The sequence below is a fragment of the Eretmochelys imbricata genome, chromosome 2 (genome assembly GCF_965152235.1).
Source record: "Eretmochelys imbricata isolate rEreImb1 chromosome 2, rEreImb1.hap1, whole genome shotgun sequence".
Lineage (NCBI taxonomy): Eukaryota > Metazoa > Chordata > Testudines > Cheloniidae > Eretmochelys > Eretmochelys imbricata.
Genome location: NC_135573.1, coordinates 229,792,960 through 229,810,474, shown reverse-complemented (window position 1 = coordinate 229,810,474; position 17,515 = coordinate 229,792,960). Strand labels below are relative to the sequence as shown.

At 42.2% G+C, this 17,515-nt stretch overlaps 1 protein-coding gene across 3 annotated transcripts in view; it reads right to left on the bottom strand.

Annotated features, from left to right (window-relative positions):
- CACNB2 (calcium voltage-gated channel auxiliary subunit beta 2) overlaps positions 1-6,280 on the bottom strand; it is a 410,678-nt gene extending 404,398 nt beyond the window's left edge. For all 3 annotated transcript variants that reach the window (XM_077809441.1, XM_077809443.1, XM_077809442.1), the window contains exon 1: positions 6,176-6,280. In XM_077809441.1, coding sequence (XP_077665567.1) covers positions 6,176-6,280 — 105 coding nt within the window. The remainder of the gene's footprint in view (positions 1-6,175) is intronic.
- Between the last annotated feature and the right edge of the window lie 11,235 nt (positions 6,281-17,515).

Below are 17,515 nucleotides of genomic sequence, written 5' to 3'. Positions count from 1 at the left end.
TCATACGGCTAATCATACCCCTAATAATTTTTGTTGCACTTTTCTGGACCTTTTCCAAGTCCAATATATCTTTTTGAGATGGGGTGACCACATCTGCATGTGGTATTCAAGATCTGGGTGAACCATGGATTTATATAAAGGCAATATGATACTTTCTGTCTTATTTGCTTAATGATTCCCAACATTCTGTTTGCTTTTTTGACTGCCGCAGCACACTGAGTGGATGTTTTCAGAGAACTATCCACAAAGACCTCCAAGATCTCTTTCTTGAGTGGTAACAGCTAATTTAGAACCCATAATTTTATATGTATAGTTGGAATTATGTTTTCCAATGTGCATTACTTTACCTTTACCAACATTGAATTTCATCTGCCATTTTGTTGCCCAGTCACCCAGTTTTGAGAGATGCTTTTGTAGCTCTTCGCAATCTGCCTGGAACCTAACTATCTTGAGTAGTTTTGTATCATCTACAAATTTTGCCACCTCACTGTTTACCCCTTTTTCCAGATAATTTATGAACATGTTGAATAAGACTGGGCCCAGTACAGACCCCTGGGAGACATCACTGACTATTTACCTTTCTCCATTCTGAAAACTGACCATTTATTTCTACCCTTTGTTTCCTATCTTTTAACCAATTACGAATCCATGAGAGAACCTTCCCTCTTATCCCATGACTGCTTACTTTGCTTAAGAGCCTTTGGTAAGGGACCTTGCCAAATGCTTTCCCTCAAAGAATTCTAGTAGATTGGTGAGGCATGATTTCCCTTTACAAAAACCATGTTGACTGTTCCCCAGCAAATTATGTTCATCTATGTGTCTGACAATTTTGTTCTTTACTGTAGTTTCAACCAGTTTGCCTGGAACTGAAGTCAGGTTTACTGGCCTGTAATTGCCAAGGTCACCCCTGGAGCCCTTTTTAAAAATTGGCGTCACATTAGCTATCCTCCAGTCATTTGGTACAGAAGCTGATTTAAATGATAGGTTACAGACGACATTTAGTAGTCCTGAAATTTCACATTTGAGTTCCTTCAGAACTCTTGGGTGAATACCATCTGGTCCTGGTGACTTATTACTGTTTGGTTTATCAATCTGTTCCAAAACCTCCTCTAAAGACACATCAATCTGGGAGAGTTCCTCAGATTTGTCCCCTAAAAAGAATGGCTCAAGCTTGGGAATCTCCCTCAAATCCTCAACCGTGAAGACCAATGCAAAGAATTAATTTAGTTTCTCCGCAATGGCCTTATCGTCCTTGAGTGCTCCTTTAGCATCTCGATTGTCCAATGGCCCCATTGGTAGTTTAGCAGCCTTCCTGCTTCTGATGTACTTAAAAAATGTTTTGCTATTACTTTCTGAGTCTTTGGCTATCTGTTCTTCAAATTCTTTTTTGGACTTCCTAATTATATTTTTACACTTCATTTGCCAGAGTTTATGCTCCTTTCTATTTTCCTCATTAGGATTTAACTTCCACTTTTTAAAGGATGCCATTTTTCCTCTAACTGCTTCTTTTACTTTGTTGTTTAGCCACGGTGGCTCTTTTTTGGTTCTCTTCCTATGCTTTTTAATTTGGGCTATACATTTAAGTTGAGCCTCCTCTATTACAGTGTCTTTAAAAAGCTTCCATGCGCCTTGCAGGGATTTTATTTTTGGCACTGTACCTTTTAATTTCTGTTTAAATAACCTCCTCATTTTTGTGTAGATCCCCTTTCTGAAATTAAATGCGACAGTGTTGGACCACTGTGGTGTTTTCCCTGCCACAGGGATGTTAAATTTAATTATTTTATGGTCACTGTTCCCTCTAAGCTGTGCGCATGTGCGCACGCACACAGATCCTAAACCCCGTGCACACAGCGAAACACCGCGCTCGCAAAAATTTGCACAGAAGCACAACAATTTGCACAGAAGAAATTTTTTGCACACATGGCCTGTCAAAAATTAGAGGAACATTGATTATGGTCACTATTATCAAGCAGTCCAGCTGTATTCACCTCTTGGACCATATCCTGTGCTCCACTGAGGACTAAATCAAGAATTGCCTCTCCTCTTGTGGGTTCCAGGTCTAGCTGCTCCAATAAGCAGTCATTTAAGGTGTCAAGAAACTGTATCTCTGCATCCCTGCCTGAGGTGATATCTACCCAGTCAATATGGGAATAGTTGAAATCCCCCATTTTATTATTGAGCTTTTTCTTTTAATAGCCTCTCTAATCACCCTGAGCGTTTCAAAGTCACTATCACCATCCTGGTCAGGTGGTCCGTAATATATTCTTATATTCTTATAATTCAGGTATGGAATTACTAGCTGTCGAGATACTATGATACAGTCTGGTTCATTTAAGATTTTTACTTCATTTGATTCTATGCTTTCTTTCACATATAGTGCCCCTCCCCCACCAGCTTGACCTGTTCTGTCCTTCCGATATATTTTGTACCCTGGTATTACTGTGTCCCATTGATTATACTCATTCCACCAAGTTTCTGTGATGCCTATTATATCAATATCCTCATTTAATACAAGGCACTCTAATTCACCCATCTTATTATTTAGACTTCTAACATTGGTGTATAAGCACTTAAAAAACTTGTCACTTTTTAGCTGCCTGCCATTACATGATATAATTGAATGGAACTTTTCTTCTTTTGACTGTCTCTCATCAAATCCTACCTGTATTTTATCATCTTCCATCCTCTCCTCCTTATTAGGACATACAGAATCGCCATTTATAGATTGGAGACCTAAACTTTTATCTAAAATCTTATCTACACTAGGATCAGAGTGTGCTAGTTATTACTATGTTTAATATTTATTTTAAAGTAGCACTCTCCCAGAAGTCCCAGTCAGAATCAGAGCTCCTTTATGGTTGTTTGTGTTTGCACAGCACCTAAGACATATCATGCTATTTGGGACAGGGACTAGCAGGTTTCAAGCATAATTTCCTTGATCAATGTCTCCAGGGCCTTTTGTTTTGTTTGCAAACCATGTTGGAAAACCATAATATAAAAGCCTTGCAACAGATTAACTACAGAGGATGTCGGTGGCTCAACAATATGGAAACAAACTATTAAGTATAATTGTTCCTTAAACTGCTATAGCATGGTTTGGCCAGCCTTTGTTGATCCACGATACAGAACATGATATATAACCAAAAAGAAAAAAATATGCCTAGCATAGGCAGAATCCTAGGATAGGACACAGTTTTGAATCTGGTTACAAAGTTTGGTCACATCCATACAGGTCAAGCTAAGTTGTAGAATGGTATTTTCTAAAGCACTTCAAGGAGTGACACTGCTGCATAAAACTTGAAAGGTTCTCTGACCTCACCACTGGGAATATTGGCATGGAATACTTCTAGTAGTATCACAAAATATGGTAGTCCCAAGTACCTTAAACGTGTGGGTAAATGGGCATTACTAGAATATATGTAGTACAGTAAGTGATGGATCACATATCCTATATTCAGCCTCTTTCTCACTGTGATTACTTATAATAGCTTAATTTTTACTTAAAAAATCAAGTTTTTACTGTATTAATTTTTTAGAAATAATGGAAAAAAGGATAATGGTCTCTCAATGCAATAAAATGCTAAGGAATTAATTGAATATTAATATTCAGACAAAGAGGTGTTCTATTCCAATAATGTTCTTTGATACAAAAGGATTACATATGATTAGTATACTTGCCTAAAGGCAATGATGGACTTTGGTACAGAGAAGTGCAATTTGCTCCTTGCATTTACTCAAAAGCTTCACTATCTTTACCACACACACACACAAAAAAGCCACCATTTGTGCTCTAGCCATTCAGAAACCAATTATATAAAACAGAATACAAGTACTGTACTGTACCCGAGAGACAAATAATGCAGGGTGTTGTTGGTGAACTAGCCGTTCACCTCCAAAGAGAGATTCTTTTATGCCTAGTTAAGACCACAGATCAGAATGAATTTTGTGACCAATAATGGACATTTGTCCACATCAGAAAACCACTACAGAATTTGGTACAGTTGTCAGTCTCTGCTCAGGATAGGGCAGAGACCAGAAGAACAGAAGTATTTGTAGGTCAGGAATTAGGTGCCAGGGCACCACTGTGTGGGAAGGCTTGCAAAGCATATGCTTACACTGCTACATTTCTGACTGTAGTTTCAGAAGTAGGGCCCTACCAAATTCACAGTCCATTTTGGTCAACTTCATTGTCAGAGGATTTTAAAAATCATAAATTCTGTGATTTCAGCTATTTAAATCTGAAATTTCACAGTGTTGTAATTGTAGGGGTCCTGACCCAAAAAGTAGTTATGGGGGGTTTGCAAGGTTATTGTAGTGGGGTTGCAGTACTGCTACCCTTATTTCTGTGCTGCTGCTGGCAGGGCACTGCCTTCAGACCTGGGCGCCCAGCCAACAGCCGCCGCTCTCCGGCTACCCAGCTCTGAAGGAAGTGGAGAAGTAAAGGTAGCAATACCATGACCCCCCTAAAATAACCTTGTGACCCCCCTGCAACTTCCTTTTGGGTCAGGACCCCCAATCTGAGAAATGCTGGTCTCCCCGGTGAAATCTGTATAGTACAGAGTAAGAGCACACAAAAGACCTACATTTCACAGGGGGAGACCAGATTTCCCGGTCCGTGATGTGTATTTCATGGCCATTGATTTGGTAGGGCCCTATTCATAAGCAAAAAGAAAAAATATACACTTTTTCTTCTTTTTTTTTAACATGGACTGGTTTCTCAATAGCTGAATTGTTATTCATTTTTAATGATCTCCAATAAAGGTCAATTAGACAGACTGACACCATTTTCATGTGACAACATTTCTAATCCAACATTTTTGTGATACTTAATGGACCGCTTTTTCAACTAAAATAAAGGATCAGAAACAGTTTTGACAACAACAGAAAGGTATCACCCCAAAGAGAACCAGAGTGTTCATTATTTCAAATGTACACAATCAGATATTAGCACACACTGGGTTTAAAAATAGCAAAATGAATCTATGCAGACATGTAAGGTAAAGCGAAGAGAGATATTATACAACATTAACATACTAAACCAAAGCTTTATCTCAAAATGCAATATCTTCAATAGATGTAAAAAGAAAAGGAGTACTTGTGGCAGTGAGCTATAGTTCACAAAAGCTTACGCTCAAATAAATTGGTTAGTCTCTAAAGGTGCCACAAGTACTCCTTTTCTTTTTGCGAATACAGACTAACACGGCTGTTACTCTGAAACCTTTCAATAGATGTGTTAACCTCCATTTCTCTATCTCAAACACGCACACTCTGCATACAATATATATTTTACTTTAACAGCATCCTTGCGGGGGGACAAGATGGTACACCCAGCTTCCTAATTTTATTCTAGAAGCTAGAATCTGTAAGGTCAGGAACATCTTTATCCCAGCCGGGGTCCTTACTCCTGCTGCTTTATATGGCATAAATTCTGTCTTCTCCTATAAAGCGGGGTTCCTAATCTATGGACACATATTGTATGTGAGCGGGGAGACAGGCTGTAGAGTAATATTGTAAGCAACATGTATGTCGCACCAGATACAACAGGTTGTTAGAGATGGGGAAATAACCCTTTGCTTTAGAAAGGAAGGCACTGAACAACAGTCATAGTACTGTGTTCTTACATTCATCTGTACTCTTTAGAAAATGACAAGGTTTACAAAATATCTATTTCACTGAACACTTCCTTGCATGAATATGTTTTAATTAAATTGCATTTTAAGGGGGGGGGAACGGATCTCAGATCTCTTCTAAGAGCTATCAAACTTCCCTTCTAAATGGGAATTGAAGCTGGAGGGTAAGGAGTTTGGGAAATCCAGCTGTTCCTCTCCTAATCTCCTTGAGGCTTTCTGTTAGCTCAGACGGGTTGGGACCTCCTATGGCTCGTTTAAAAGCGTTTCTTTGCAGCGAGGACTCTGTTCTGAGGGTGAAGGATGGATGTTCTAGCGCAGACGGCCACGCTTACGAGCTAGGGGATCGGATTAGCTTTGCACATCTGTCCCTGCGGGGACTGGGGAGAGTGCCCCCCTCCCCCCAGAGCCCCCCCTGCCCCTTATTACAGCAGGGTCCTGAGCGGGGAGGAAGACGGAAGCCGGAGAAGAGCTGAAGGGACCCGGCAGACACCGAAGGCACAGCCAGGGACCCCAGGCCCGGAAAAGCCCCTCACCCCACCAGGTACCTGCGCGGCTGTTGCGGCGGGTGGGGGGTTGTCCAGCAGCTCCATCTGCAGCTCCTGCGCCGCCGCCGGAGTGGGAGGCGATTTGGACATGTCGCTTTGGACCATTGGAGAAAAGTACCAGCCGGCTTCGCCCCACGCAAGCCCCGCAGTGAATCAGTGCAGAGCCCCGCGCCGGCACCGCCCGCTGCCGCTGCCTGCCCTCAGCGCCGTGCCATCGGGAAGCCTTCAGCGCCGGGCGGGGAGCAGGAAGAGGCGGCGGCCGCCGGGAGGGGGCGAAGGGAGGGAGGGTCGCTGGGACTCCGCGCGGCTGCCCCGCTCGCCTCGCCCGGGCTGCGGCTGGAGACTGGGGCGCGGGGAGCGGGCACCGCCGCCGCCAGGCTGAGGGGGAGGAGACGGGGAGGCGCGCTGGGACCGGCAAGGACCGTCTCCCACCCACGCGAGCTCCCCGGCAAGGGGCGAGCCGCGCCGAGCGGCCGGGGGAGGCTGGCTGCAAAGGCGGCGCCCGGCGGGCAATCGCTGACCCCCCCCTCCCCCCCGCCGCCAGCAAAGTTTCTCTTGACGGGTTGGGGGCGGGGGGCTTAACACTGAGGCCGATGAGGCAGGTTGGTAAGGGCTGGATGCAGCCCAGTCCCCGGCACACCCAGCCACATCTGTCACCTCCCACGGGCTGGAGACTTTCTAAAGTGGCTGCGAAGCCGGGGCAAACTTGGCCTGCGGGACAGATGCGGCACCTCGCTGCGACCGGGCCTTCCTTTTATGGGCATTGCTGAAGTGCAGCCCCTGTGCCCCACACTGCACGGGACGTGGGAGCCCCTCTCCCAAAGAGTTTGCGGCCTGAAGACACGACTGCTGTCAAAAGAAAAAACAATGGATGCAATTAAAACATTCCTCATATTTCTATCCTCTGTAAATGATAGCACAGATCACGTCCTAAACGCCACGAGACCCAAAGGTCGAGTTTCCTTTGGCGTATGCCACAGCTTGGCCATTGCTGCATTCGAGAGGCGAGTGTCCTCAGTTTCCCGGGATCCCCCATCTCCTGTTTAACGTTATTCGCAAACATGTTCCCTCTATTTAAGTGGAATACGAATGACCAAATACATTTTCAACTTTTTGTATAAAGGCAGCTAATGAACGCACAGTATGCCCTCCTCCTTTCCCCCACCAACTAAACTTATACATATCTAAGCAGACCTGGATGATGATGCAGGACCCTTGGTGGCATATTCCATCTCTAGACAGCTATACAGTTGAAAGTACGACAAAGGAAGATCAGGGAGTATTTGCTGTTTGTAGGTGATGTAAACTACAGGAAGATAACTCCTCCCCCACAGTGATACTGATTTTATGAGGCAACTGGCATCTCAGACCACCTCTACACTAGAAAAGTTTGCCACTAGAACTTTTGCCAGCTTGCAGCCACCATCATTGCTATGTTGCTAACGCCTGTGCACATCTGGCTGCTTTTGCTGGTGCTGTGCATCCTCACTACCAGAGGTTGTGTCTGGCATGTCAAAGTTCATGGCAACTGCACCTGCATTCCCCCTCCATGTTCTACCAAGGGCACTCACTCCAGGCTTCCAGCTCTCTTACCTCTTTTGGGAAGAGACTTGCATTTCTCTCCCTCCTGACCAGGGTTTTTTCGAAAGCACACAATTCCTACATCACCTTCACTATGATATTTCCAGCAATCCAGACTGCCTAAACAGGCCACATTTGTGCTTAGCTTTCTTGCCAAAGGCTCATGAATAATGAATTGCCAGCAGTTATAACTTACTACACAGCCCTTTATAAGCAAGTACATTTATTCTTAAGGTGAAAGCATTATAGAGAAAACTTATTAAAAACAATAAGCGAACCTACATGCACATTAATAAGCTTACCAGAGATCACACACACCCCAACAACTCCAACAAGGACTCTGCTCTGGTAGGAGTCAGTCCTTGAAACTCTACCAAGGGGTTTTTCTGTAGTTACAAGTTCATAACAGCCTCAGCTCAGAACAAGCACAGTCACAAATAGTTCTGTCTTTTATGCTTCTTGGGCCTTTGATCTTCAGGAACAGTTAATTGGCAGATAATGGTCTTCTCCTTAGTGTGTAGCTTCAAAAGGCTGGGATTTTGCATAACCCAAGGTGCGAATTTGCATTCACCTCCACCTAAAAATTCCCCAGGTGGACACTCAAATACTGTTTGTCCCAAAAGTCCATTCTTGTCTGGCACTTTGTTCAGTATAGTCCTTTGAAATTCATAACACTCCCCACGATTCACAACCCAACCACCCCCTAGAGAAGTTATGTACAGTTCTAGCCCACAATAACACAACTTTTGCATTTAATACAATGGACTTCCAAGATATTTAATTCAGTAAGATTGTTCTATTGTAGGAAATTGCCATATCTGTCAAAAGGTAGAAGACATGGTACACTGTGGCTAAGCATCCCCATGTCTGCTGAGGCACAGTCCAGCTCAATGCCTTGTGGGACCTTTAATTCTCTGGATGCAGTGCTGGTATCCCACAATGCACTGCATCCAGGGAATTATGAGAGCCCATGATTCCCTTTCCTCCATCCCATAATTTTATTTTTTTTAAAGTTCACAGAATTCCTCATGTCACTGTTCTCACTCTGCCATCTCACCAGCAGAAATATGGATGCTACATACGTCAGAGGATGGGGAAAGGAAAAGATTTGGAGTGGGACAACCTATACACCAACACCACACATGAACTCTATCAGGGATGATCAGGTTTCTCAGTATAGTGGTGCTGAAATCACCAAGATTAATAAAATTATTGGTGATTTCATTTACCATGTATATGATGATTCTTATGGACTGACTCCAAATTTTATGTCTGCCATGATAATGGTTGATGTCTGCAACTCCCTGCAGTAATCTGTGCATAAGGCTGGGCATACTCTGGATCCAGCTTTTGGGACAGAAGTGGAAATTGGAGGGATAGAAATGACCGCTGTCATGTGCCAGCCATTGTCTCCTGTGGTTTGAGGTTTGGGGTATACCTGTCCTGACTGGATGAGTGATCTTTTTTGATAGAACTAGTGAGGTTCCAGACAGACAACACAATGGATAAGGCGGCAGTGGCACTGGAAGGATTGCAAAAGTGCAGGGGCAGTTCGTCATCATTGGCCTGGCCACCCCTCAGTCATGACAGAGGGGCAGCTGGGCCAAATTTGAATCAGTGCCATTGTGATGTGGTGCATGGAGGTGCATTGCCACTCAAAAGTGGTCTGAATGCCCTGCTTCCTTGATGAGGGGGCAACTGAGCCAAGAGAAGGAGCTCCGCCTTCATCATACCCAGCTTTTTTCAGGGGCCAAGGTAGGGCTTGGATCCCTCATTGTGCCCCTGCCAACTTGAGCTTTTCAAAAGTGGGGGTTGTAATGAAATACTAAACTATAGTATCCTGTTCATCCACTTATTTAAATGAACCACAGCCATACCTTCAGAGCACTAATGGATCTTATGATGAACACATCTGGTGTATATAAGCAAGCTCTGCGACCAGTCCATAACTGATGCAGAAGTACATGACATGGTGTCAGGAGTGAACTAAGAACAGAAACAAAAGGAAAACAGTAACAAAAGTTGCAGTTGGAAGGAAAACAGCAACAAAGACTGCAAGATCTAGCAACATGCAATGATTCAATGCCCCAGAGAACTTCAGCTTTGACAAACCTTTGCAATGGACAGACTGGAAACAGAATTTTGCAAGATTTTGAATTGCAAACAAACTCCACAGAGAAGCTGGAGATATACAAGTATCTTCTTTAATTTATGAGATACGGAAGCAGGCAGAGAATATCTTTAAATCCCGTGACCTTACTGAAAACAGCCACAGAACTGACTCTGAAAGGGTTCTATGTTTGGGGCATACCTTATACATCAGAGAAATGTGGTTTATGAAAGAGCATGTTTATATCACAAAATTATGTTTTATAAGAGCTCTGCATACAATGGCTGAAAACTGTGATTTGGGGAATGCAACACATGAAAGTATCACAGACAGGCTGGTTAGTGGGTTAACAGATAAAAACTTTCACAGCAGTTACAACTGAAGAGAGATTTAGCTCTATCCACAGCTGTCTAGAGAGCAAAGCAGTCTGAACTGGTGAGATAGCAAAACCTAAAGCAACTTGACAGACTTGAAAAATCTGCAACTAGCTTAGAAACTGTAAACAGACACTGTGTGTGTGAAAAGACATCATCATAAAATCCCTGAGGCAAGGAGAGAGGACTCCCAGGCTGAGAGGGACAAATTGCAGTCTACATGCACAAGGTGTGGGGAATCATATCCCAAGAGATGGTGCATGTCCAGCCAGAGATGCATGGTGTAATAAATGCATGAAATGTGGACATTTTGAAACTTTTTGCCACACTAAAGCAGTCAGGGAGTTGACTGATATTACTGACAATCAAGAGTCATTGTTTTGGGGATCTATAGCACATGAGGCCACAGAACCTGCTTGGAAAGTAAAATTGAATATTCATGGCAAGACAACTGACTTTAAAATTGACTCAGGAGTTGACATCACAGTCATCTCAGAAGGGGCTAACAATCACATTCAGTCCCCACCCCCTCGAGAGTGAAAATCACCTGACACAACTCCGATTTTCCCAGCAGATATTCTGAACTGTAAGGGCCAGTTCACTACACAGAAACAACTTATAAAGACAAAAGCTGTGCATTCACAGGATCAAGTCACGGTGTGGCAGCCATGATGGGTCTAATGAGAAAGGTGGAAGAACTTGATGTAGGATTTGATGGTATTGGACTTTTGAAAGGAGATCCAGTACAAATCAACTTCAGACAATACTGAACCATACAGTGTACAAACACTCCTACCAGAGAGACGTTGGAAGAGGCTACCTGCCGTTTTATGAGAATTCAGAGGACATAATTACCTGGTCATAGTGGAATATTTTTCCAGGTATATAGAAATAATGTACTTAAAAGACATAACATGTCATGTTATTGAGAAACATGTCACTTTTGCTCACTTCTGTATTCTAGAACAACTAGTGACAGAAAACGGACCACAATTCGCTGTGGCAGAATTTAATTAATTCTGAACAAAATATGATTTTGATCCAATTACTAGCAGCTCACATTACCCAGAAGTGAATGGAGAGGCTGGGAGAGCAGTATAGACAGCCAAGAAAATCCTACAGCAGGAAGATCCATTCTTTGCTCTTGAGTTACAGATCAACACCAATAGTTACTACTGGATATAGTCCAGAACAACTCCTGATGCTAAGACAACTCAGAACTGCTGTTCCAACTTTGGAAATGAATCTATTTGCAAAGTGTCCAGATGTGAAAAGAGTAGCCAAACTGGATAAAAGGACAAAAAGAGCCTATGAATGCTTTTATAGTAGATACCACTAAAAGAACTGCTGGGTCTAGAACCTGGTGACCAAGTTTGTATCCAACTGTATGGAAAAAAAGGATGGACAACTCCAGCTCTCCTAAAGAAAAATAATTCGGCACCCAGATCATATGTGATCAAGACCTACAGGAGGTTCAGCAGAAATCATTGACATCACCAGTTTGTTCCTCAGAAAGAACAACTGACAGAGCAAACTCTAATGGTGACAGATGTGGAACACAAAGAAGATGACTCAAGTATTCCAAACTGAGCACAGCCAGTCATTGCAACTAATGGACAGCCATATCAGCAAGTTGTTACATGTTCAGATTGTGTAATTAGAAAACAGTACAATTTAGAGACAGTGAAAGTATAAATATTATAAATGGTAAGAATGTAGAACTTAAAGGGGGAGATGTAATGGAATGCTAAACTTAATTATACTCTTCAGCCACTAGGTGGCACTGTGTGTAAAATACCTTATTTAAATACACTTCAGCCATATCTTGCAGAGTGTTAAAGGAGCTTATGATGAATACATCTGGCATGTATAAACAAGCTCTTTGACCAGTCCATATCTGGTACAAAAGTACATGATGGGGACACTGTCCCCATTTAAAAAATTAAGAACAATGGCCCTTTGTCCCCCAATCTCTGGTGTCCATGAAGGTTGTTGCTCCAACTGCCCACTTAAAAGATCCTATTAAACCATCAATAATGCATTTAGTTTTAGACAATGAAAAGCACCCCACAAAAACTCCAAGCACCCTAAAACTTCCTTAAAATTATAGATACAATGATAATCAACCAGCAGGATGAAAATAATCATATATAGGAAATAAATCAACTCAGCTAACAAATCAAAGGAGCAGAAAAGCCCTTTCACCCTCCAAGAATAAACATTCAACCTTTCCTGCAAGTCCTATCAAACAATTAACAATCTTGTGCTCTCTGTTAGTCATACTGTGATCCCTAAACACCCTCTCTGTAGGCTTGGCCCTTATAGGTTACCCCCTTGGTTCAGTGCTCGTAGAGAATTGTCTTGCTGGGTACAGCTGCTTGTGGCGTACAGATTTAAGACTGTTGCTTTTGCGCTATCTATGCAGGAAGTGAAGATAAGTCTCTTTGCTTCTATCTTTGCACCTGCACAGTTGCACTGTTCTGAATGATTGGGAGTTTAGTGAACCTTACTGCATCTATGTCACTGTGGAGTCAGATTTTTTACACTTTGAAGAAAATTCATGTTACTCTGTAGAAAAAGTAGCTAGGAGCTGGACTGAGTTGTCTACTCAGGGGAAATAGAACAGTGGTTTTGGGGAAAAAACACTGTGTCTTTCTGTTTCATCCAGTATTGGTCAATGAAGAAGTGAAGAGGTTGAGGTGGCTTCAAGCTACAATCTGTGAGGAAGTGTAACCATCATTTGTAACGTAAGTGCACAGCTTAGGTATGCTGTTAGATCCTGGACTGCTTCTAGATGCTCTGGTAGTGGGTATGATCAAGAGCATTTCTTTACCTATATGCTTGGTGAGAAGAATTCATCCTTTTCCCTCCAGTGCAAACCTTGCCACAATTATCTATTCATTTTTCACTTCCAGATTAGATTTCTGCAATAGAGTTCCCCTTGAGACCATTGTGAAAACGAAACTAGATTACCACACTCTACTTATTAAGTGGAGTTTCATAGCAGAAGCACATTACATCAGTCCTCCAAGATCTATACTGGCTGCCACAGATTTTTCAGATGCGTAGAAGATGTTGGCTTTCAGTAAAGCCTTTATAGGTTTGTTGATCTGATTAGCTGAGAAATAGCCTCTCTCCCCATACCATAATACTCTCATGGAGATAAATAGAGGTGCTTGAGCTAAAGCATTTTCCCTACAAACTGGAGGTAGCTCCTGGCAGGACATTCTGTATGAGGGATTCTTGACATTGGAATGCTGTTTTCCCCGTTGAAAGAAAGTTTCTCAGAAGCATGATGCAGTGGGGAAGTTATGACTTAATCTGGGTGAATGGTGCATGAATAATTTACTCAATTAATTTCCCCCCTTTTTTGTGTGCATTTACTGTCCAGGAACAGAACGCTATAAACTTAAATTTATTTTTCAGAATGTTTCAGCCGAAAAGTTCTGCAGGTTATTTTTAGCTTGTGCTCATTTGCTGGTAGTTTATTGCAAATATTTTATATTTGAAATCTGAGCTGTTTGATTGGACAAACCGGTCACACTTTATGCTTGGAATGGATTAACATAGTTCTCAGAATCCGATTCCCATACAAACACTTATGGGTTATGGATTTGAAATATGGCCCCAGGACTTTCTTTTACTGGCAGTGGTGGAGGGAGTGGACAGGCCTGTAAAAGTAATTAAAGCTCCCTTTCCCACCTACCAAACTTCAGCCATTTTTGAGATCTCTAACCATGCTAAAATTGGTGCTTTCACTATTGAAGATATTTTCAGAACTTTTGATTATCTTGGATCACTTAAATGGTTTCTTTTGAAATATTTCAGACTTGCCATGGGCTCAGGGCTGACCCAGCAAGTGCTCACATTGCAACTCCCAGCCTAGATGGAAGTTTCAAGTGTGCACTACTGCCAGAAAAAGTCCTGAGTCTTCAAAGACTTAAAGCCTTTTACATGGTTGAAGAAATATGATTTAGAATTAACTATGTTAGTCACATGCTGTGTTTTCCTTTTTTAAAAAAAATCACAGAGGGCAACATTCTATGTAGGCACTTTTAAGTGTGTATATATCCGGAGCACCACACATTCAGACTCAGTAAAAGCTGGTTTAGTCAGGCAAATTAGACTTCATTGTGGTAGGCAACCCTTATTTCTTCTCTCCTCCTCCTCCTCCTGCACCAGACATGACCAGATGTCCTGATTTTATAGGGACAGTCCCGATATTTGGGACTTTGTCTTATATAGGTGCCTATTACCCCCCCACCCCATCCCTATTTTTCACACTTGCTGTCTGGTCACTCCACACACACCCATCCTAGGCTGTCATTCTGCTTGATTAATCTCTCAGCCAAGTTTATCTGAAAGATCAACATTCACTTCAAACTTCTTGCTTTTCAGGATTTTATGCCTTTGCTTTTTAGATGGCACCAAAAGAGCCATCAGTTTTTCTACTGGTCCTCTGTGAAGCCATTTTTCAGATGGTGCGTGCTCTGTAGAAAACACAGGACCTCAGAAGAAGAGAAACAGAGCAAGTATCTTTGAACTCTACATTTGTCTCCTGGTTTCATTAACTTCAAAAGGATCTTGCGTAAAGATGCTCTCTTATTAAGATAGTAGTAAAGTGAAGATGGGGACTGTACCCATCAAACACATTAACATATGCAGCTGGTGCTAGATTACATTTGTTAGCATTTATCCTCTAGTCAGTCTCAAAATATATTTTCTTTTGACTAACCTTTAATATTTATAGCTGTAGGATATATTTATAATAAATGAATAGCTCTGAAAATGTACAAGTTATATAAATACAAGATCCTTTGTCCATTGTACATGGAGTTAGTCCAGACAATTGTATACAGATAAACGTTTTCAAACTATACATTATGGTATGTGTCATGAAGTGGTACTGTTACACAAAGTCTTCCAAGTCCTATTTATTAGCATGAAAGCAAATGTTTAGTCTTAAGCAGACATGCTGTGTTAGTTTTGGTTATACAACATTCTGTATAAAGGGAGCTGTGTGAATGCTTTCTGCTTTGTTCTGTGATTGCAGTGAATTGCTCTGTGGGAACCAGGCATGATGAGCAGAGATTCCTGAATGTAGGGACTGCCTACATGCTGTTTGTGACTACCTCCATTCCAGGATAAGGCTGAGTGTGAAAATAAAGCCAAGGTCCACTTACAATATACACAGACTCTGCACCATTGATTTTTCTTTTCTGGGAAGCCAACCTGCCAGATCCACATCTGCTACTGCTCAGCAGAGGGGCCAACCCTATTACATTACATACATTATCTAATATTTATAATGGACAAATGTTGGGTATTCATATAAGGACATTTCTAATCTTGTGAAATGGCAAGGGCAGCTAGTAGAAGACAATAACAGAAGAGACAACACTTTCAAGATTTGATTTTTTTCAAACAACAGTTCAGGGACCATATAAAGCTACCTTTACTCTTTCTAAAAATGTATGAGAAATTTGGTGGTCATGAAAGCAAGGTACTGAAAGTACTGGCATTGTAGCTATGTATGCAGAGGGTATGTTTACACTGTGATGTAAGCCTGGGCTTAAGGCAACCTCCCTCCCCCTTGCATCTACACTGCAATTGCCCTAACCCAGGGCTTGTACTCAGAGGCTCAGGACCCTGCAGGCCTGGAGGGTCCAACCTCAAGTTGAGCCAGGACCTCGGGCCTGAGCCCTATTGCTTCGCACTGTAGACATGGTGCCAGCTTGACTTAGGTACCAGGAGTCATCCAGATGTATCCCACAATTCCTTGGCCCAACTTCCTTAGTCCTCTCTATACCAAGAATCTGCAGTGCACTCTATTAAAAATGAAAACCACGCCCCTTTGTAAACGGCAATAGCTCAGGTCAGCATTAACCCATTCTCTTCTCATTACCGATCTGCAAGCACACTATCAGAGATCCTCCAGGGTCTGCAATGGAGACCAAACCCATCAAGTCTTGTGCAAAGTGAACTGCTTCCTGATCACATGAGCACAGCCAGATTTTGGTGAATCTCTGGTGTAAGGCCAGTAAAATTGTAAACTTCAGCCAAAGCGCCAGGAATGCCCACACATGACAGTTATACACACCTGCCCCGTGCACTCCTGCCCCCATATGGAAATTGGTTTTAAATTTTTTTGTGAAACAGAATAAAGGTTTTAATTTTAAATTTACCATTGCCTTTGAACTTCTGTAACTACGATTAACAAGGCTAATGCAAGAGACAGTGTGAGGACTGAAGCATCTCTTTCACAATATGTGTAGGTTCACTTTAGGTACATTTTGTGTCCTTGAGATTTCACAGTAATGAATTCTCTGCTCCTCCAGAGCTACTTTAAATAATAACCCTCTGTTCTTATCCTATTTCAGGACCTTTAACCTCTACTACCTGCTGTTCTTCTGGAACTTGATCCCTGGCGTGACGTTCATAAGAACATAAGAATGGCCATACTGGGTCAGACCAAAGGTCTGTCTAGTCCAGTATCCTGTCTTTCGACAGTGGCCAATGCCAGGTGCCCAACATCCTCTGGTAAAGAGTTCCACAGGTTGACTGTGCATTGTGTAAAGAAATACTTCCTTTTGTTTGTTTTAAACTTGCTGCCTATTAATTTCATTTGGTGACCCCTAGTACTTGTGTTATGAGAAGGAGTAAATAACAATTCTTTATTTAGTTTCTTCACACCTGTCATGATTTTATAGACCTCAATGCTATCCCCTCTTAGATGTCTCTTTCCAAGATGAAAAGTCCCAGTCTGATTAATCTCTCCTCATATGCAAGCTGTTCCATATCCCTAATCATTTTTGTCACCCTTTTCTGAACCTTTTCCAATTCGAATATATCTTTTTTGAGATGCAATGACCACATCTGCATGCCGTATTCAAGATGTGGGCCTATTATGGATTAACATAGAGCCAATATGATATTTTCTGTCTTATTATCTATCCCTTCTTAATGATGCCCAACATTTATTTCTGTTAGCTTTTTTGACTGCTGCTGCACATTGCGTGGATGTACCCTCATGGATCATTCCAAAAGGAAGCATTTCCATGATAAAGTTATGGTCAATGTTCTTGAGAGGGTAGACTAGCAGGTTCAGAACCAGAAGAAGAGGGTTGAAAGCCTGGAATAATGGTGTGCTGAGAAGCAGGAGGAAAAGCTGAGGCTCGCCGCTCAGGTGGATGACAGTGTTTAAGCAAGGGGGCTGGCACTTGCAAAGCAGTTTCTGGAACAGGAATGGTGGCTAAGGGAGGAGAAGAGAGATCA